This window comes from Vanellus vanellus (assembly GCF_965231255.1).
Source record: "Vanellus vanellus genome assembly, chromosome: 1".
Lineage (NCBI taxonomy): Eukaryota > Metazoa > Chordata > Aves > Charadriiformes > Charadriidae > Vanellus > Vanellus vanellus.
In genome coordinates this window covers 88827750-88850009 of record NC_138905.1, presented here as the reverse complement: position 1 = coordinate 88850009, position 22260 = coordinate 88827750, and the positions used below count along the sequence as shown (strand labels likewise).

The 22260-nt window shown below is 43.1% G+C and overlaps 1 protein-coding gene across 1 annotated transcript in view; it reads left to right on the top strand.

Annotated features, from left to right (window-relative positions):
* Positions 1 to 6695: 6695 nt before the first annotated feature.
* CASR (calcium sensing receptor) overlaps positions 6696 to 22260 on the top strand; it is a gene marked incomplete at both ends in the record, with an annotated part of 41823 nt that continues 26258 nt past the window's right edge. The window contains 3 exons of the mRNA XM_082498407.1: positions 6696 to 6880; positions 15340 to 15646; positions 19035 to 19916. Of these exons, the coding sequence (XP_082354533.1) occupies positions 6696 to 6880; positions 15340 to 15646; positions 19035 to 19916 (1374 nt within the window). The remainder of the gene's footprint in view (positions 6881 to 15339; positions 15647 to 19034; positions 19917 to 22260) is intronic.

Here is a 22260-nt window from a genome sequence, read left to right as displayed (position 1 = left end):
GACAGGTCTTCTTCCTCAAAAGGTTTTAGAGAAAACATGCCAGGAACAGCAGTACTATTGCTGAGCCCTTCTTGGGCTAAGGGACAGGCTGCATCACCCCTTGAGATCCTTTCCAAGCCATCTATTGCATGAACTTGAGCAGCTGCTGTTTGAAGTTATAGTTAGTTACTGTTTGATTAAGAAGTGCTTCATAAGTAATATATGCCATGAGTGTGCCATTCAGCTTCTTTTCACCCAAAGAACAAAGATTTATTGAACATTTCTGGCTTTTCTGCATGATATAGTCTGACAACTAAAACATTCATTCAACTAGCAAAATGGTACCAATTGCTGCAAGCCTTTCAAATACACATGACTGTACCCTAGGTACCTTCTGTCCCCCCTCAGGTACTGTTTCTGCCATGACAATAGGTCCTGGTATCTCCCCCTGTTCCTGGAACCACCTTAAGATCCTCCACTGAAGTCCAGGTGAGATAGCTGCTGCTTTACTTCCACTTCCAAGAGAGCTCAAAATCAAAATGTCTGATAGTTACAAAACAGAGTGGAAAAAAAAATTAAAGAATATTTCAAAAAAAGGGGAGGGAGGTTAAAAATAGTCTGTTTCAAAATAAAATGGAAATGACAATACTTTTTTTTTTCCCTGCAAAAGAAATGTTACGGAATTGTATTTGCGGAATATATGTACAGGGAATAGTGTTCTGCATTGCAGAGCTTATAATCAAAGAATTTGATTTCATCAGTGCTTATAAATATCTAAAGGGCGGATGTCAAGAGAATGGAGCCAGACTCTTTTCAGTGGTGCCCAGCAACAGGAGAAGGGGCAACGGGCACAAGCTGAACACAGGAAATTCCATCTCAACATGAGGAAAAACTTCTTTACTTTGGCGGTGGCAGAGCAGTGGAACAGGGTGCCCAGAGAGGTTGCGGAGTCTCCCACCCTGGAGATATTCGAAACCCGCCTGGATGCCGTCCTGTGCAACCTGCTGTAGGTGACCCTGCTCTGGCAGGGGGGTTGGACTAGGGGATCTTCGACCGTTCTGTGATTCTGTAATTTATGTGCTAATACTCAGTACTCTTTTAAATGTAAAAATATTACAAAGGAAAAAAAAGTAGCAATGGATTCCAAGCTTCCTTCTTAACTGAGTTGCTTGTTAATTTAATCTTTTTTATGTATTAGCTGAAAACAGTAATTTGTTCTATTAGTAGCACAATTTCCACCTATATTTTGCTAAGTTTTATGTCTTCAGGCATGCGTTTGCAGATAATTCAATCTTTGGCTGCATATGCTTTCCTTTAATAAGGAAGAGTCTTATAATCTTAATCCAATTAAAGAAAAGAGAGCTGAAAGACTTGCCACAACAAGAGATGATACTAGAGGATATTAACTTGGGGTACTGGCAGCAAGCTAATAACTGTTCATCAGGAAATCAGTATCTTCAAATATTTTCAACCTCAAGCCTGGAGAACACTTGAAAGCAGCTGGGAGACTTGTGTCTCCTATTAAATGAGTCTGAGATATTTGGTCTCCAAGCTATAGTTGGTATTTAAGTATGGAGAGTTGTAAATTTTGACACCGAGATTTACAAGGAGCTGGACATACACTTAGTTTTGCTTTTTCTTGATATCATTTTTTGGCAGTGCATCTTTGGACATTTATCCCTCAGTTTGCTGTCTCAGGGATGTGTCTTATATATACACAAGCCATCTAGTTCACAGACAGCACCTCTGATTATCATTTCAATGGTGTGTCCTGTCCCTGAGAATAGCTAGTTCCAAATTATTCAGGGGGATACCAAGTATTACCCTATGCCATGAATGATTAACTTTTTTCATTGTCTAATCCCTTGTCATGCTCTTGAACTACGTCTTGGAGTAGTGAGTGCTATAAATGCTGTTTTAAAATGAACCCTATTTTACCAGTTTAGATCTTTCAACTTTGCCTACTGGGAGAAAAAAGAAATAAGAATGTGAATTTATTTTTTTCTACATTTAATACTTCAGCCACGTACTGTCTGGTGGCAAAGAGTGGTTCCTAAATATTCAGTAGCATCAGCTCAAACCCCTCCATAGCATCCCAGCAAACTAAATTACATTGTCTATCTGTTCATGACGAAAATTATTTCCTTTTTCATAAGCAAAGAACCCCAAAGGTAAAAGAAAGCCTTATTAAAGCAAAAGCAGAAAAACAGAGTAATAAATCAGCAGGCTGTAGTCTCGAGCTCACCCTCTTCCCACAGCAGATGGGGAAGTCACCGATCCTATCCCAGCTCGGCTAAGTCCTATGCACAGCTCCCCGCCAAGGCTCTGGGGACCCCATTACTGGCTGCTTCCATCTTTGCCCCTGAAGGAGCATGCAGCCTCCCAGGTCTCTTCACCAGTGGGGAGGGAGGCAGGGGAGGAGAAGCCCTAGGCTAAACAGCAGGGGTTAGACCACCCACCTCTTTGCAGCCACTCTTCACAAATTACTGCTCCATGCTTCAAATGTCTTGCCTCTAAGTACTGGGTCTGCAAGGCACCACCTGTGCTGGCCCTCACCTCAGTACACCGTATCAGCTTTTCTTTCCTTTTTTTCCTTTTTTTTTTTTTTTTTTTACTACTGAAGAAATGAAAATTCGGACCCTTCTTCCTCTTGTTTCCCTTTTCTAGGGCTCTTCTTCATTCTCCTGGAAGGCTGCATTGCTGGTTGGGATGCCTCCTCACCCCAGGAGTGACCCCCAGCCTACTCTAGGTCTGGGCACAGCATGGTTTGTCCATGCCTTACCAGATGTGATTAGCAGCCTTTATATTCATACTATCCTCAAACCTGGAGGTGTCTGAACGAGAATGCTCTGCTCTAACGCCACTGCTGTGCCAGCGATGCCAGCTCCCCTGGAACCCCTTGCTCTCTAGCAGATGCGGGCAGGAGCCTCCCCACAGAACATGGCCACTGGCCAAAGTTCCATGTTGCTCTTCTTTCCCTTTGCCCACAAGTGTCAGCCATGACCTCTTGCCTGTCACATCAGGCTCTGTGTACTGTTTATAATTTCAGATATTTTCTTCTCTTCCTTTTCCTTTCCTTCATATCCTTTCTTAAATTAAACGGTGCCAACCTTTCTAACCATGAAATCTCTCCCGGATACACAAATTTTTCACTGGCTTTCTGAGGTGCTTTCATATGTGCTGTATGCTACACTGGGACAGACGTATCTGAGCCAACACTATCTGCAAACATTTAAATTGACTTTAACAATACTGCTGCATTACTTCCCTGGTTTTAATCTCAGTTTGCAACCCAGGAGAGCATTTTACTTACTTTTTTGGCTGCTATTTCTTGTAGAACAAGGGTCCCTATTGAACTGTCCAGAAGAAGACACAGTTTGGGCCTGTTAATGATTTTTCTTGTGACTGCTCATTCTGGAACATGCTAATCAAAATGAGTATAAAAATATTTTTCTTTAAATCATAGTTGCTTCTAAGAACAGAGGCTCCCAGCATAGCTCTTCACGCCTGTGCCAGACAGAGATAGTGGTTAAGCAGGAGATGTGTATACCCAGATAGAAAAATGAAGCAAGCAGGGAGGGAAGTGCAATCAGCTGCACCAAAGGCACCCTGCTCCACTGGGATGTGTCACTCACACTGGGACCAGCTGGACCAGAGCTGGTGGACCTCGCTTGTCAGCCTCAGCCTCTCACAGACCATTTGCAGGCTCCAGAGCAATTCAGGAGGGCCATACCCACTCTTGGATGTTGTTGAAGAGTAGATGGCAAAACAGCTGGGGAGCAGACCACTCTTTTTCTCAGGGATCCCATGCTATCAGTTCATCCAGTGTTGGGAGGGTGTCCTTGGAAAGACGGCAGCAAGGAACAGACTAATAATAGTAGAACAGTTTGACTACATGTTTCTTTGCTGCCTGATCTGAACAGTGCTTGGGAAAAAGGGCAGGCAGAGTAGCAGCAAGGATGCTCTGGCCATGGTTCTCCATGTAGGTGGAAACTTTCCTAAGTGGTCCTCTCACTTGGGCAGGGAGTGGACTGTGAGCAAGCGGAGAGAGCATGCATGGTATGCTTGACCTCCCCACCTGCAGTAAACATGATGCACTCCTGAAGCACTGAGCTTGCTGCACATTCACCAGCTGCCTGGCTGCATGCACAGGAAGGCTAGCTGTGCATCAAGCCTGTGTATCATGGTGTAAAGCCCTCTTCTGCAGCAGGCAGACCACATGTCTTTCTTCCTGCCAAAAGACCTGACACCCGTTCTGTAGATGATTGTAGATATTCCCATGGGGCATCAGATAGCAGGAGGGCTTTGGAAAGAGTCTGCAGCTGACTGCAATGATAGTTTGCCTTTCAGTAGTTCATCCCATAGGAGCTGGCAAACTTAGCCTCAGCCAAGAAGAGAGGGGAACATCAGCCTAGAAAACATCTGATATTCTTTTTCATATCTTTTTTGAATCCATAAGTGGTGGGAGGAAGATGAGCTTTCCCTACCTGAAACGTGGCAAAATATTTCCTTCCGTTTTCTGTTGGGCACTAAAGAAGCAACAGCCACATCCATCTGCCAGGGGAAATGAGAACCCAAAACCTCAGGGACAGTTTTCCACACACTCACTTGTTGCACTGCTTTGTCACCTGCTAGTCCTGGCTCTTGTTAAAGTTCTGCCATCCTGGTGTCAAAGGGCCACAGGCCAATATCGGAGGCTTGTCAGTAAAAGGTACCAGTCGGACGTTAAGACAAAGTGCTCACAAGCGATAGATGATATTGCATCCTGGCTAGAGCAGTGTGACATAACTCCAACTGCTTGCCAGAGGAATGTCCCAGTGTTTTCTGACTGCCGGTGTCAGCAGCAGCTGGATATTTCATGTCCGTGTTTCAGATTTTGAGGGTAGTGTTGAAATCCCCACTCACCAGTAGGGATCTAGCAGTCAAGTTTGTCAAAATGGGAGTTTCTGCCTTTGGATTGAGTCACTTGGAGGCTGCAAACATGAAATACCTGCTTTTTCATATGAAAACCAGTATACTCCTATAAAATCTTTCAGCATGACTCCACATTTCCTGGTACAAAATTGTTTGCCTAGTCATATTTTGACCTCTAGCCAAAGATTTGATTGCCCTTGCCAATAAAAATGTGCTGGTTAAAGCCAGGACCAAAGAATCGTTTAGAGTGGACCCACCACAGAGAAGTGCAGTGTATGCCCAGCTGTCTTAAGTGTGTTGGCTGCAGAGGCATGAGAATGATGTGAGCTTTGTCTCTCTTCTCCCATTGACTGCTGCGTTTGGACCATGATTTTAACAAAAATGTGTGAAATATTTCCAAATGCTTGGTGGTCATGCAGTATCCATAATCATTAGGGCTGGCTACTAGAAGAACCCCCATGATCACAGTGTTTCCCTGCAGTAGCTCCTTCTTTGACCTAGGTAGAGGTCAAATCTGTCTAGGTACATTTAGTGCATAATAAATCATCCCCATAAACAGGTTCTCTTGAACTTGAAAATTCTTGATGGCTTACTTCAGAAATTAACTTTCCTCAGGATTAGCAATGTATGCCTAGCTTCTGTTCTGAATTTGACCAACTTCAGATTTTTACTACTAGCTTTTAGATGTAATCCAAATAGGCTGAAGAGATGTTTATTATGATTATTTTTTTTGTGTGCTACCTCCTCCCCCACAGCCGTAGCTATTTTCATATGCCTTAATTAAGTTAGTTCTTCATTTGGCAGGCCTGTAAACGTGCTGGAGGGAAAATGTATTAAGCACAGAGAAGCTGCAATATTTCTCATCCCCAGGATGTGGGCTTCAAAGCTCAACAGCTAAGCTTGCAATGACATGATCACTGAACCTTTCAAGCCTTCATGATTCATTATGGAGAATAATCTTGATTTCAAATGCTTCCCTGGAAGTCATCCTCACTTTGAATGCGAAAGAAGTCTTTCTTGTGACCTTGTTTCAGTTTTAGCCAGGATAAATTCAAACCAGAGAGTTAAGAATGATCATTGGTGAGGAGGGGAAGGACCGACACCAAAAGATTATCACAGTTCTTTTCTTAAGAGGAAGGTTGGATTCTTACTGCATTTGATGCTTCCTTATTCCCCACTTTCCCATCCAAGTCTCCCATAGTGTGCTCTGTTCATGGAGGTCTGATCACAGCTTTTACAGGGTCTTCCATGACCAGAGTCATGCAGAACCATAGGAAGACGGTGGGAAGACACCCACCTCACGTGTGTGATAGAGGATTAGGCATCCAAGGGAATCCACGACACTTGTTTGAGGAGGTGTGGCTGGCATCACTGGGGTGTCTGACTTACTCCATCAAAGTCAGTATGTATCCTGCACGGGTTGTTGAGTGGGGGTGGCCATGGAGGCATACTAAGGAGTTGATAGGACAATGCAGAACTGCCCTGGCAGCGTGGGGTCCTGGTGTGTAGCTGGGATCACTTTTCATGTCTTTCTTTTGCAGTTTTCAGAGATGGGGTCTCCATAATGCTTTGGTTATGAAGAAGGAAGGACTGCTGAACTGTTGTTTTGCAATGGAGAAGACAGAGGGAGAAACACCAGCACTGTGGCTCCCACCCTGTTGCGTATCTCCCTGCAGACATGTGTCCCAAATCCTCTCTGTGCTGTATTAAGGAAAGAAAAAGTTTAGACATTACGACATCTGCTTTCTTACATCACCTTTTCCAATTTTGCATCCTATAACCCCCTGGTGAAAAGAGGAACAATGACTTTATATAGCTGCTGCTTGATTCTTTTGCTATTTACCTGGAACACAGCTGCCTATGGGCCAAACCAGCGGGCACAGAAGAAGGGAGACATTATTCTTGGAGGACTGTTCCCTATTCATTTCGGAGTGGCTGCTAAAGACCAGGATCTAAAATCAAGACCAGAATCAGTGGAGTGCATAAGGTAAGCTGCAAAAAGAAAAAAATAAAAAGTTTTGTTGGGGGAGTCTTGCCCTTTGTTCGCTATGGTGACATGCTATACACTGTGTAAATACCGTCTGTAACCTGATGCTTGTAGAGGCAATGGGAAAGTATGGTGTAAATAATAGAATAAAACAGGAATGTAAATACAGGAAGTGCATACATTAAATAGTAACATAAATAATATTTGGACAATGAAAGTGGGCAGTCCTTGTATTACCCAAAGCTGCCAAAATATGAATCTATCTGGCCATTCACAGTGGACATTTGAATAGTATCTGCTTTCCTAGCAGAAGGATGGAAAATAATCCATAATGCCCTTAAGTTCATTTGATTACAGTCATGCAGAGAAAAATAGGTTAGAAATCAAATTTTGGGGTTGTTTTTCCAGTTCTGCCTCTCATCTTCTAAGATTTTACAAACTGTTTAGTTGCCTAAACAAGTAAAGAGGTGAAAGTGAGATAGGTCACTGCTTTTGAAAAATCCCACTGAACACATAGATGTCTATTTAGGACAAGTCCCAGACTTGAACTCCTTACCCAGGCTTTTGTCATCCAAAGTCCCTTTCTTCTGTGTAAAGAGTGCATATAGGTTCTGTCTTAGGTCTTTGGCAGTTAACACTGGAGGGGGAAATGCACATGAAAACAAAGTATCTTCTTATTAAAGTTAGCCATTTTTATGATGAAACATGAGGAATTTTTAACCTTACAACCCTGCACATAATACACATAAAGCGTGACAGAAACTGATTGCATGTGAAATGTCCTATAAACAAAATATAAAAAATTGATGTGGAATTTTGTCATGACCATGCATGGGAAAACAATTCAGTGTTACGGGACCTCTTCTGTAATCATATGTGAAAAATTGTATACCTGGAATTATTTGGATCGCTCATCCTAGACTGGGGATCGAGCACACTTTTGTTGCAGACAGTAATGAAGAATAGCTGACAGCTTTCCTGCTGTGCTTACAGATTCCAGGTGTGGTTTCCTGCTGAGACACTGAGCAGGACACATCCATCTAGGTTATGAGATCATCCCCAGATGGTCTCATAGTGAGCACGCAGAAAGAAGTGTAATTAAGCAGGGTTTCTTTTGGCTTCTTCTGTGCATGCACAAGGAAGTCATGAACTAAATAAAAGTATGTGAAATGTCTGCTTCATGGACATATAAGCTCTGCCAGATTTTCAGCGTTTCTTTCTCTCCCAGATGCAACATTTTAAAAGTGGAATTCTGAAAAGCGATGGATGTTTTCATCTCTGTTGTGTTCTTCACCTGCTCCAGGTGGCAGACAGGACAGTACAGATACTTGCAAACTGAACATAGCTTTAATTTCTGTCAGTGCTGGGTTAGCCTCGGTGGCTCCCTGGACATGGTCACATTATTGGAACAGATCACAGGAGTACTACAAGTGTGTGGTTGCCAAAAGATTTGTTAATGAGGTAGCACTGCCAACAACAGGCAAATCCTGAAAAGCTGGACCAGCCATTTTAGGGGCACAATGGGAGATCCTTTGGGGTGGCAGAAGGCACCTGGTCTGCTAAAAGACATCCTTCACGTGAAATTTGCCTGGGTAGAATCTGTGTCCCTCTTACCCCTGCACCAAGAAGTTGCAGGTGCAAAAGAGAGGAGTTCACTGAAGACGCATTTGCGCCACTTTGCCACGCTCCTTCAAGCAGCTGGATAAATTGTGAATAATGCAAACAGAGAGAATATTTAATGACAGGCAGGGATCTATCTGCAAAGGTGGTACCAACTAAATAGGAAGAAGGCATTGATTGGACCAGAGATGACTGGAAGTTCCTTCATTGCACATGTCTTTACCAGAAAACGTCCACTTCTAGGAAAGATTTAATTCAAAAGAGATTGGGTTGGGAAGACTTTTTTTTGAGACTGGTCATCAGATTTTCTTGATGAAGGTAATTAATCCAAGGGACAGCTTATGTGCTATGATGTTTTCGTTGTTATTGGTACATGTTCAATTGAGAGCAGGTATTTTTCCTGAAACGATTATTCTATTAGAATTTAAGTCAGAAAATTCCTCTGACTGGACTTGCACAGAGATCTCTCAACACAATCATAGCGGTCCTTTTTGCTTTGGACTCCATCATTAGGTAGTAGCTTGGGGCAGGGTTGTGCATGCTGACTCTTAAGACCTCAATACATTCTTCAAGTCCTGAGATAGTCTTTCATATCACATTTGAGTTTCCTCAGTTCTGTGCAGGTGGCTAGTCTGGAACGAGTGAACTCATATTTTCTGGGGAGAAGGAAAAAAAAAAAAAGGATAGACTCTAGTTTCTTTCCAAAGTAAAATCTCTCCAGTCTTGTAGTGTCAAAAACTTTTATAGGGTGGGAAATCCACTAAAGCACCATAAGAATGGCCGTACCTGGTCAAACCAAAGGTGCTAAATCTGTTCCGTACCATTGACTGCCCTTGTTGCCTTTCTCTGAGTCTTCTCCAACACTGCTGTATCTTTTCAAAGCTGAGGCAAATCAACTTTATACCCTTTTTAGATGGCTGTGTACAGCTTTTAATCTCTTTATTACATAGGAAGATGTGTCTCGTGTCACATAAGAAAATTAGACCCGGGTCACTCTATGAGTATGTGGGCATCCTCTCTCTTTCCTCATACTCCTCCATTAGGCAGCAACAGCAACAAGTCATCACACCATATGACAAGCTCCTTGCTTTGGGACAAAGAAAAGACCTAAGGGTTCCACTGAAACCCTGCAGGTGGTATGCCCCTGTCTCTTCTGGAGTTCAGTATCAAAGTTTAAGATAACGTGGCTTTCCTTTCTTTTGAGGACTGTTCAGTCTGATCTGTGCTGTTTGGATGTCTTCCCACACATTTGGTTGTGTTCAGTGCCATATCTATGCTCCCAAACAGGGCTTCTCAAAACAGGTAGGACAGTTTTCTCTCCACTCTTTCAGTTTTCACACCCTTCATACTCTTGTGGCATGGAACCTTTCTCCCCAGCTCAACATAAGTACTGGCCTGAACCTACTGTGCATACCTTGTACATGATTATTTGGAAAACTATACACATAACTCAGCAGTGAAAGGAAAAGGGAACAGTAACGATCTGTTCTCCATTCTTTTGGGACTGACTCTCTTGAAAATGCGTCTTCACACTTTAGGCACTGAGTTCTAGAGACCAAAGTGAAAACTTAACTCATGATTTTGCCACACCAAATGTCAGATAGGAGTATGGAAAGTGACAGCAATTTTGTTTCCAATGCTTCAGCAATACTTACATGGCTTGTTGTTTAAGCAATCAAGTATCCCGCATTTGATATAAATACACCTTCCTTTGTGTACCTTTGTGTGTGCTGTTACAGCAACTTTCCTTATAACATTTGCTGATGCATATCTGACGTGCTGTGGAGGCAGAGGCTGAGCACAGCACAAGCAGTCCCTGACCCCCATACCCTGTCAGCACCCACAGAGGCTTATTCATAACCTGATTTTTCTGTTCTTTCTTGATTTCAGGTAGATTAGCAGTAGTGGTGGTGGTAGTATCATTAGTATTATTGTTAGCAATATTGCACAGATGGGCGGTACCCATAGATTCCTCCTACTGTAACAAACTCTTTATAATGAGGATGTATCTTTACTGAGCTGAGATACAGTGCTGCCAATATGGTGTCACAGGGCCATCATTTTTAATGCATATTCCCCATATTCTGATCAGCAATCTAGCCAAGGTCCCACATTGTGACGCACAGCTTTCAGGCTGTGAAACTGTGGTGAGACATCATCCCCATGTCGTAGTGCAGGACTTCACACAGCATGGCTCCGGGACACTAGCTCACCCAGTCTGTCTGTCCATCTGAGAGAAAAGAGAATTTTAATTCTGCTCCTTGTGGATGTATTTGCTAATCCTGCTGGAGAACTGAATGCATAACATGATATTTAGAACCTCCTCCCTAAGATGAAATTATTTCCTTTTCTGCTTTCTCTTCCACCCACCTTCTTAATTTCAATTTTTTAATTTTTACTTTTCTTTGGTCTGCACAATTACCCTTACCCATAGCTCTAGCTTGTAAGAGTGGTAAGCAACTCATTATACCTACTGACTGCAGGAATCCAACAAACAACTGAAGGTCTCCCCTCTGCATAGCTTAGTAATAGCAGTGGTAGTAGCAGCAATAACATGTAATTAATGTACTGGAAATCTAGAGAGGACAGAGAAATTAGTATGTGCATACAACCACTAGAGAAAGAGGAGTACTGGGGTGAGCTGAGAGGCATATGCAGGCTGTGCCACCATTCCTGAATAAAAGTACCTGTCGGATATGGGAGGGTAAGTGAAAGCTGTATTTACAGCTTTTACTGTACGTCTTTTTTACATTCCACTTCTTTTTTGCATTACTTCTTTTCCTTCATATTTTCATATCATTTTCATATTTTATTGCTTTTAGCTTAGTTTTGATAAATGAAGGTCATGAATTCACAGGAGGCTGTGAATCGGTCCTTTATGGAGACTAAAAAGAATCAGCACTATCTTCCCTGCTGGATCCAGACAGCGTGAGCTGTTCAAACCAAACCAGACAAAGAAACAGAGACAGAGGATGGGGCTACAGGAGCTCAAACCTTGCAGTGAGCTTATGTCCCTTAAATTATATACCCTTACTTTGTAACATTGGCTGAGACATTTAAGCCATCCTGAGCACCCATGGATAGACACCTTTATATCAACTAGAAAGAAACCTACAGGAATCAGTGAGATCTTGTGAGTTTACTGTCTAGCAAACGGGGCCACTGCAAAGATAATCTGTCCCCTGGAGATGTGAAGATTAAGATGAGGATTTGTGGAGGAATTATTTCTGATTTCTCTTTCCCTGTTTGTGCTCCTACCTGGGAATAGAAACTCAGTGGGTTGCATACTCTGACAGGTGGGGGAACGGGCATGAGAGGGGAAACATTTAAAGAACTGAGTGTAAATAAAAATTTCTATCTACACTGATTGGGCACTGAATTGTTTATATTAAACTCTCTTTTAGAGCTTAATGACCACTTTTCATAGCCCCACATCTCAGAAATGTTAAAATACAAGACTACGCCAACGTACCTGTTAAGTAATATGGCAGAAAAAACAAGTTTTGGGGGGCTACTTATTTCCCACCACGAAAATGCCAGTGGCTGTTTAAAGCTTCTGGAAATCTAACGAGAAGGTTTCTTCTGCTAGCAAATCCTTTGCAATTTCTTCATGGAAGTTACTGGTCAAATTTCTGCATGGTTGACAGAGCATTCCAGTGACTAGTCATATTAGCCACAGCAGCAGCATTGCACAGGAGGTCAGCTGGATCCAAAGGCTGCTCTTACCCATCACTCATGTACACAGCAACCCAAGAGGAGCCTATCTGCAGCCCCTTGCTGGGGCCTTACGGTATAGCGGGAGAGAATTTATCCACATCATTTCCATTCACAGGGATGGAAGGAATCATGAAATCTTGCTTCATTTAGTCCAGTTTAGTGGCACTGCCTTCATCTGACCAGAACCATCTAACCGTGTTAGCTCTGGTACTGTACTGATACGACACTGTATCAGTTAACAAAATGAGACCTTGTCTGAAGCTCTATCAGGTATTAGAGAAGACAGAGCGAGGTGTGTTTGTCTCCATCCCATCTGATCCTTTTCTTCCGATCTGCTGATGCTGCTATCAGCAGAGGTACAACTGAAGAGAACTGCAGGTCTCCTGTCCAGGCTAGTTTGAGGTAAATTATCAAAAGCCTTTCAAAGACATTTTGGAGTCTAGCTCCCAGAAAACATCCCCTGCCCTCCTTTCCTCTCCAAAATAAAACCAATCCAAACTCAAGTACCTGAAATACAGTCCTTGTGCTGTAAATAAGCATTCATCAGGAACATATGTCAGAAAGAAAAATAAAAGAAATTGTGCATCATGGGCCTTAGTCTGCGTTTAGCGAATTAAACAGCAAACACGTCTTCTGAAGTCAAGGAGAAGACAGCCCAGTTCTCACAGCTTTTGAAGACACCACCTTGCTGCATTTAAAAAAAAAAAAATTAAACTGAATTGCTGTCAAGCAGGCAAAATAATTCCGCATCATACTCCGCCTGCATAATTTAATGTGAGCAGGCTTAAATTTACTTTTACACATACTCAAATGCGTGTAGCTTTTCACAGTGGTATAGTGGTACCTTTGAACTTCCCAGCTTCTCAGCAGTCATCGCTTTAAATATAGAAAATGCTTTCAGATTTTTCTCTTTTACATGAGGAGCCTGAATATAGTTTCTTGCTTCAAATCCTATTTTCATTTTAATTCAAAGTATCTGTAAACACCTTTAGCTTTTTAAAAAGAAGTGTCACAAAACCTCTCTTTGCTGCCAATCATCCCAGCGAGCATTACTGACCACATGAAGCGGTGCAGTGTGCCCAGCACATCTTTTTCTGTGCACAACACTCACTGCCGTGTTCACTCTGAGACTTCTCCTTTTATTTTTTCCGTTTCATCTCACTCTTTAATGGTTTGGAACTAGAGCAAAAAATAATCTAAATGACCAAATTACTTCTAACTGTAACCCACATGTCATGTGTTCTAAAGGGTGTCCATTTTCTTACGGGTGATCTTAAAATAGCTAGCTGTCCCTTTGGTCGTAAATGATAACCAAGGATTTTTATTGGCCTCAAACTTTTTGACTTGAAGACATTTGTAATGAAACCGTGCTGTCGGGTCTTTGAGGTACAACCTCAGAGCAGAACCTTATTTGGAAATTGGCCAAAGATGTCTGCAGCAGGTGAAACGAAGTTGAATAAATGATGTTTTTAAGACTTAAAGAGAAACCTTAGATGTGGTATCTATAGTTCCCAGATAAATCAGATAAAACTCCTGGAACGGAAGTAATGTGGCTATGTTCATTCAGCTTTAAAGAAGTCAGACACAGCTAACATCAACTTTGGAAGCAGCTCATTTAATCCAGCAATTAAAAAATGTTCAGGTCACATATCTCAGGGATTGGAAGCTCATGATTTCATGAAGCTTATCTTTCGAAATCTTCACCTTTGTAATGGAAACATCTCTCAAAATGTTTCACAATGGCACTCATGAAATCTAAAGCTTACCATTTCATATAGAATCTGTTCTTGGGCAGGCTATTTTCCCAGGCTCTTCCAGTTCTGGGGTCAGTCAGTTTTTTCAATGGATCTCGAGCACAACAGCTTTGACACTTTCCCATTTCTAGCCGCAACTCAACACAAAACTGCAAACTAACCGCTATCCTGACCCGTATAGTGCATTACAAGGAAAAGCACGTTTCAGTTCATGAAAGATTCTGTCATTCCAGCTGAATTACTCTAAAACATGGCAGCTTCTCAGGCACACAACTGGTTGCATTTGCAGCTTTATAGGAGAAAACACATTAGGTAAAACTTGAGAATAAAACATACCAAAGCAACTTTCTTCCTGCTGCTTTCCACAAAAAAAAGGCTTCTCTCTTTTTTGGATAAGTAGTCACTCATCCCACACCAGCTTCTTTCACTGCCAGCCCAGGCGATGCTCTAAACAGGGACTCCCAGGTCCTGCAGCGCACACTTGCCACCACTCCCCAGCTCTGGGTTAGCTCTATGCACAACTGTGAGAGAGTCAGAAAACTCAGCTGTTCCATTTTAGAGAACAGAGGAGGCTTCAAAAAATGCTGTTTCAATTTCACCGGCCAGGTCTCACGGCATCTTCTGATCTTGTGTCTAAAGCAAATGTACGACAGCACTATAATAAAGAGAAAAGTTATTCCTTTAATGAAAACACTGAAGTATCTAATTAACAAGTTAGGAAGCAGGGATTTACAATTACAGCATGCCTCTGTTCTTTGGTATAAACGGGTTGACTGTGCCCTCTCTCACAGTGTGAGGTGTGTGATGTGAGGCCAAATTTCCCTGAGCAGAGCTACCAGGCACGTTTGCATCGAGACATCTAAAGCCAGGAGGAGCTGACACACTGAGTATCCCTGAGCCCAAGTCCCTGGCAGCATCGCGCTCAGCAGAGGCTTAGCAGACACTGCCATCTGCATTCAGAAACATGTCAGAGGAGCTGGGAAGGAAACCGAGTAGGTGTAGCTTTGTGTCAGAGCATTTGCTCAGGAATGACAAGATCCAGGTTTAGGGTACTGAGCAGAAGGCACAGGCCAGACCCAACACCTTCCCAGACTTTAGAGGACGTAGAAAAGTTCATCTCATCCTCATATCCTCTGAAGTGAGCTCCCACACTGAAGAGCTGAAAACCAGCATAAAATCTTGTAGCATATACATGCCTTTCCTGTAACCACTGAACACAAAAGCAAAACTTTCCAAATTTAGTAGGACGCAAGAAATTGCATAAGTTGCTTTTGTCTTTTGTATCTGGAATTCTCCTCTCAGTCCTGGTCTCCTCTCCTCTGTTTCCCTCCTTCTCACTCTATTTTACTTTTATTTTTGCTCCCCCAGGTATAATTTCCGAGGCTTCCGCTGGCTCCAGGCTATGATCTTTGCCATAGAAGAAATAAACAGTAGCCCAACACTCCTTCCCAACATGACGCTAGGATACAGGATATTTGACACGTGCAATACAGTCTCTAAAGCCCTCGAGGCCACACTGAGTTTTGTGGCCCAGAACAAGATCGACTCCTTGAACCTGGATGAATTCTGCAACTGCTCAGAACATATCCCTTCCACCATTGCAGTTGTGGGAGCAACCGGCTCTGGCATCTCTACCGCTGTGGCCAATCTGCTGGGACTCTTTTACATACCTCAGGTATGCTTTCACTTCTCTTATTTAGGTACAGCTGGGGGTATTGCTGTTTGGAGGGGATCTTTAAGTATGTTGTAGAACTAGGACAGGGAACTGCACTGCTGCCTTATGCGCTCCATCTCTGTTTCAAATAAAGGAAGGTTTAGAAAGGCAATGGCTTTAGCTGTACGAATACATCCTTGGAAGGCTGAGGGGCAACAGGACGATGAGGAGCACTGGCTTTTAAAGTGGGACAACAGTTTAGATGAAAGAAAGCAGTCTACTTCCCTCCAAACTTATTACGTCAAATCAAACCAAATATTTTTTTTAGTCAGAGATACAAGTCTTCAGGATCACATTTGCCAGAAATGTATTTGGGCCAGTACAGGTATGTGCAGTGGCTGTGGCAGCTTCTCTGTCCCACTCTCTGCCAATGTGTCCTAACTGCACATGGGAAGATCTCAAGAGGAGCTCAGTCTCCGTGGCTTGTTTAATCTTTGCCATTTCCAGTAGAACCGCAAGGAGAGAAACAATACAAAACGTAGAGGTTTTCTGATGGTAGAAATATGTCTTGCTAGCAATTTGCAATCCCCAAACACAAAGCTTACCAAGCAGCCAATAACAAGATTCAGCCAACAGCAACTTAGTCTAGGAGGACTAGAGTCCTCTAGAGTGGTTTAGTCTGTGAACATGAGTAATTTATGTCAGTCATTGGCAGTTGCCAGCCTTGACAGTTTAGTTGTGATGTTACTTCACCATGGTCACTGTCTAGTCATGCCCAACTCCCACAGAGCCCACTTAAGGCGGACCTCAGTCATTGCCAGCTACTCTTAGGTCTCTCAGTATCTCTGATCATTAATGTAGGGGATCAGTAAAGTTGTTGCTTCTGCTGATCAGGTGCTGTGCAGGTTTCTTCTGGGCTGACCGGCCTTTCTTTTGCCCTAAAGCCTCCAAAACAGGGCTTGTGAGAGTGTGTGGATATGCCCCCTCCTTGTCTTGGGGTCATCTGTGTGGTGGTGTAGTTGTGCCAGCTCCTGTGTCGCAGCATCCTTCTTGCTGTCTGCTGACTCTACAGGTGCCAGTGCCAGTATCCATGGTCCCATCCTTTTGTTTAATGAACTTGTTGCTCTGCAAAGACCCTAAGCAGACTATGAGGCTGGCATATTATAGCTTAATGTTGTTGCTCTTGATTTTAGATTTCCACACTGAAGACAACCTTGGAAAAAGCGCTTGGTCTTATTCATTTACGTATTGCCTTATATAGCCTAACGTTTCAAATTCCTCCTCTAAAATGAATACAGGTGCCAGAGCTCACAGCAGCCCCTGTAACAAGATTGTGTCACACCACACTCTCAGTCTGCCCTGAGAGGATATATCTTTATTTCAGCCAGGGTTCCAATTCCCACCTGCACCACAAATGAAGAGGGAAGGATTCTTGTCTGCCTGGTGCACAGTAATATATCTTGCCCATTTACTGTCATCAGCCTAACTCTCTCACAGGAGTCTTAAAAAAAATGGACGTTTGGTCTCTGAGCAGGGCAAGAATGGTTTAAGCTAAGACCAATACATCCTATTTAGGCATTGCCCAGAGTAGCATTGGAAGGTAGTGTGTAATAAACACCATGATGGCTTTTTATATTGTTTATATATATATATATATAAAGCATATATAGATATATAACATTTTTTACTGTTAATTTACACATCGCATTACCAGGTGAACAAGGGCAGCTGAGAATGGTCGGTGAGTTGGACTGAACATAAGAGATGTTTGCAGTACTCAGACTTTCCCTTTGCACAGGGAATGGTGTTTCTGCTACGAGGCAGTAGCCTTATCTAGAGGTCACTGAAAGGGGTAGATGTCAGAAGGTTCAGTTCTGGAACGAAATCTCAGCCAGGTGGCTGAAGTATGACCACTGAAAACAAGCTTTTAAACTGGGAGTTGTTGGGCGGTATTAGAATATGCATTATCACTGCCATTTATAACAAGGCCATTACCAAATCCATGCTTAATAGACCCTGCCTTTCAGTACAAGTCGGAGGTATATTTTACAATTAATTTAAGGCTCATTACTCATTCCGTTGACGTAGGAACTGAAAATGTTATGACTCCAGTTCTGTTTCTCAGTATCTCACCTCAGTGTACCCTTACAGCACATGCAGGAGTGGGGTACTTTGCCTGTACCCCCTCGCACTAGGTTTTAAGAGATGAAAGTAGCACTGGGCAGGAGCCTGTCCAGGGGAAAGTATAGCTCTGTGAAAGGAGGACTTGCTCCTGTGGCCCCTGAAACTGCACTAGGAGACCTCCTTTTCTTTCTTCTTGCAGAAAAATTAAATGCCAGAGTTTAAGGATGAGATAAGGTTTTCTGTAAATTTCCACTTTGTACAAAATGAACTGTTTATAGAAGACTTTTTCAAAGTGAGAGTGACTCCTAAAGAGTTCAAATACGAATCTCAGAATGCAAAGATAAGTGAGTTTTAAAACTTCTCCAGATCTTTAAAGTATTCTCTTCTAGGTTTTATGGCTTTCTTCCTACTTGTAGAAAATCCAAATTATATCTTAAGAGCATATGGCACTTGTTCTGATTAAGAAAAAAAAATATTTCTTGATGGTTTTAGAAAAGGAAATAAAATCCCATTTTAACTGTAAAACATGGTGGCTCATGGAGCGTGGACTGTCTACTGGCTTCTTTGCTGATTCTGGCCAGCAATGAGGAAATACTGCTAAGGTAGTATTGACCGGCATTGCCTTAACACTCCACAAGGTCAAGGCAACTGATATACATCACATTCTTCTTACTTCAGCTGGCAGGATTGTATATAACACGCATATGGTGCCTGATGGAGCCTAAGGATGGGGACAGAGGTGAGAGGCAAGGAGAGACAGACATTGCTCTTCAGAGTAGGTCCAGGATGGCAATACCAGCCTGCTCTCTCATGGCTGGTTCAGGACAGAGGAAGTCTGCATTTTGTCTGAATTACGTGCATTGCCCTCATTTATCTAAAAGACACATTCTTCTTGTTTCTGGATTTGGCAGGGAGTGCAGTGAGGTGCATGTAGGCCACCCGTGCAGGCTCACCTCTTTGCCATTCCTCCAAGCTAGTGTCAGCATCTCTCTCCCTCAGATCCTTGACCTTACAGGTGGACATGAGCTTGCTCCAGTCTCTTGGGTCCAAGCAGCTGGTCCTGTACGTGTGCCTCTGTAAGACAGTCACAGCTACAAGAACATACAGACTCTCAGAAAGGATCATGTGCAGCCACAAACTGAGAGTTTGTGCCTGACAGTGTGGTGCTCAGCTTCATCCCATCCGAGGTTACACAGGTTGACAGTGATGCTAGATAAATGTAGGCAATTTATTCCCAGGCAGTTCGCTTCACGGTGTGTTTTGCTTGTTCACTGTGTTCTCACAGGTCAGCTATGCCTCATCCAGTCGTCTCTTGAGCAATAAAAACCAGTTCAAGTCCTTCCTCCGTACAATCCCCAATGACGAGCATCAGGCCACGGCAATGGCAGACATCATCGAGTACTTTCGCTGGAACTGGGTGGGAACAATTGCAGCCGACGATGACTATGGCCGGCCAGGGATTGAAAAATTTCGGGAGGAGGCAGAGGAGAGAGACATCTGCATTGATTTTAGTGAGCTCATCTCCCAGTACTCGGACGAAGAGGAGATCCAGCAGGTGGTGGAGGTCATCCAGAACTCCACAGCAAGGGTGATCGTTGTTTTCTCCAGCGGCCCAGACCTGGAGCCCCTCATCAAAGAGATTGTCAGGCGAAACATCACCGGCAAGATCTGGCTGGCGAGTGAGGCCTGGGCCAGCTCTTCCCTGATAGCCATGCCAGAGTTCTTCCGCGTCATCGGCAGCACCATTGGATTTGCACTGAAGGCAGGACAGATCCCAGGCTTTCGTGAGTTCCTGCAGAAGGTGCATCCCAAGAAGTCCACCAACAATGGCTTTGCCAAGGAGTTTTGGGAGGAGACGTTCAACTGCTATCTCCCCGATGGGTCCAAAAATTCTCCAGCTTCAACATCCTTCCACAAGGGCCATGAAGAAGGACTGGGAGCTGGAAATGGAACGGCTGCCTTCCGACCTCCATGCACAGGGGATGAGAACATCACTAGTGTGGAGACACCATACATGGACTACACGCACTTGCGGATATCCTATAATGTGTATTTGGCAGTATATTCTATTGCCCATGCCTTGCAGGATATATATACCTGTACCCCTGGGAAAGGACTCTTCACTAATGGATCCTGTGCAGACATTAAGAAGGTTGAGGCATGGCAGGTAAGTCCTTCATTTGTGTGCCTGTGCAATATACTTGCAGAAGAAAGACAAGCTGTCCTGCAGCTCTTAGGGTACCTTTCACAACCCTGGGCCTCAGACACAGCGTCAAGCTCCTGGGACGTAGCATATCACAGTGTGCAAGTTTGGTGCACGCTCCTACCCCACAGGGAATGTAACGTAAGTTGTGTTAGGTTTGCCTGCAGTGAAAGAGGCTTAAACTGAGTTAAATTTTCTTGCATTCACTATGGGCCAAAAATGCACACACAAACAATTACCACAGCCTGGCTGACGCAAGGTAACTTGATCATATATTGAACCCTTACATAAACAAGAGGGCCTGGAGAGAGCACATAAACAAGGAAAACAGTTTTTAGAGTTCATTTTCTTTGGCAAGCTCTATGTCTTTTGCAATCCCACAGCAAATTTCCATACAGGCCGTATTTTTATTCCAAAGTTTTAAGCTTATATAGGATCAAACTAAAGCAGGTTGAGTAATGAAGGAAAATAACGTGTGGCTATTGGGCAAATAACAGACAGCTGCTTTGATTTGGCAGTGATAATTGTGAACTGATAAAATGATACTAGCGATTTAGTCACATTTACCCATTCATTCGATGCATTCTGTTCACTGGCATATGGATGGTATTCTGGCATTTTGTCTTCTGATCCTTTATGAATACTCTATACCTTACGATATGTTTGATTGTGCTATCCGATGTGATATTCAGTATGTGTTTTTAATATCATCTACTGCATTCTTAAATAATAGAATTAGCTTGTAAGGCTATCAAATGAAGATATACCAAATATGTATCAAATTCTGTTTGCCCCATTCTGGTCATCACAGAGAACTTGGACCCAAACATATCTGAAATCAGAAGAACACAGATGAATATAAGGAAGAGCACATCCCTGTTTGCATGTGTAATTTCCTCTATTCAGGACAGTCTAACCAAGATGAAAGCTATCTGTCCCACAAACATTGCAGATGTTGGATCAGCATTTGCATGTGGGAACTGCAGTTTGGTTCCTGTCTAGTCTCAGTCAACTCAAAAACATCAGTCAGATCAAAGTAAAAGGCTTTGTCTCGGCATTTATGGGAAGCCTGTATTGCTTTAGGTACCTGACTTGGGTTTACCAAAACCACTTTACTCGAGGTTGATGAGTGTAGGCCTTGACCCTGATTCGGGGGAATCCTGTGATTGCTGGTGCTCTCTGTGGTTTCTGTCTTTCAAAGCTAGTCTGCTTTTCAGGGGCATACTGGCAGAAGCAGGCAAGTCACAAACAGATTTAGCTTTCCCTCTGTTGGTAAAAATGATCCAGAATAAATATATTTTTAATTCCTTATGCCTTGTCAACTTGGAAAGTAAAGCAGGATATTCATATCAGAGCTAACTGAAGTAATGTGGTGTTTGCTGAGGATTCCACAATCAGGAAGAATGTCCTCTCATTTCTGTTTGGTGCTGAAGGGTGGCTGTATCAAAGTGTAAAGCATCTGTTGATCTAGGCTTTGGGGTATGCCTACTTGCCTTAAAGGAGGGAATCAGCATCAAGAAAGAGTATGTGGGGGCTAACACGACTGGGTAGGAATAGCAGGTGCGCTACAAAGGAACAGGCTGTATTTGAACTGACCACCATTATGTGGTGTTGGCTGTCAAGCGTATTTGATATTTGTGCATTTTTTCACTTCATTTCAAAATCAAACACATGAATAGCAGGTAAATGCCGAGTATGTGTGCATACCCACTTCATATCAGGCATTGCGGCTCATTACTCCCGGGAAGTTTTCCTCTGCCCTGGGGATAATGGGTTCACCTCACAAACGTGCATCCTCCAGCATCTCCAGAGAGCGGTTTTCTGACAACCAGACAGAAGAAAACCTTTCTATTAAAGTCAATCTCATTTGCAGTGGTGTTTCTGCCAGTGGTCAGTGCCTGCTCCCTCTTCTCAAAATTGGCTCAAGGATTTCTTGATAGGAAGCAACCCAAGAGAGTGAGGATGGTCTTAGGAAGCCTCCACGCCTGAGACTGGAGGCAGCAGCCACTAATAGTGTCTGCAATCACTGACCAGGTGGTGTGCGGGACAGATAAGATGAACCCGGTGAACTCATGGCTCCATTAGCCTGACCTCCTGTCCAGAGCAGCCCTTGCCAGCGGGGTTAGTGGCTGCAGAGGATAAATAGTGTGTTCCACAATTTAATTGTGTACCATGTAATTTTGTTGCCTTTCAATGGCGTTACCCATTAACACGTATTATTTATTCGTTCTCTGCTAATTGTTAATTTTATGTATTCAGAATATAAACCTTTGCTGGGGGTGCTTGTGTGGGTCTGTATATAAAAATA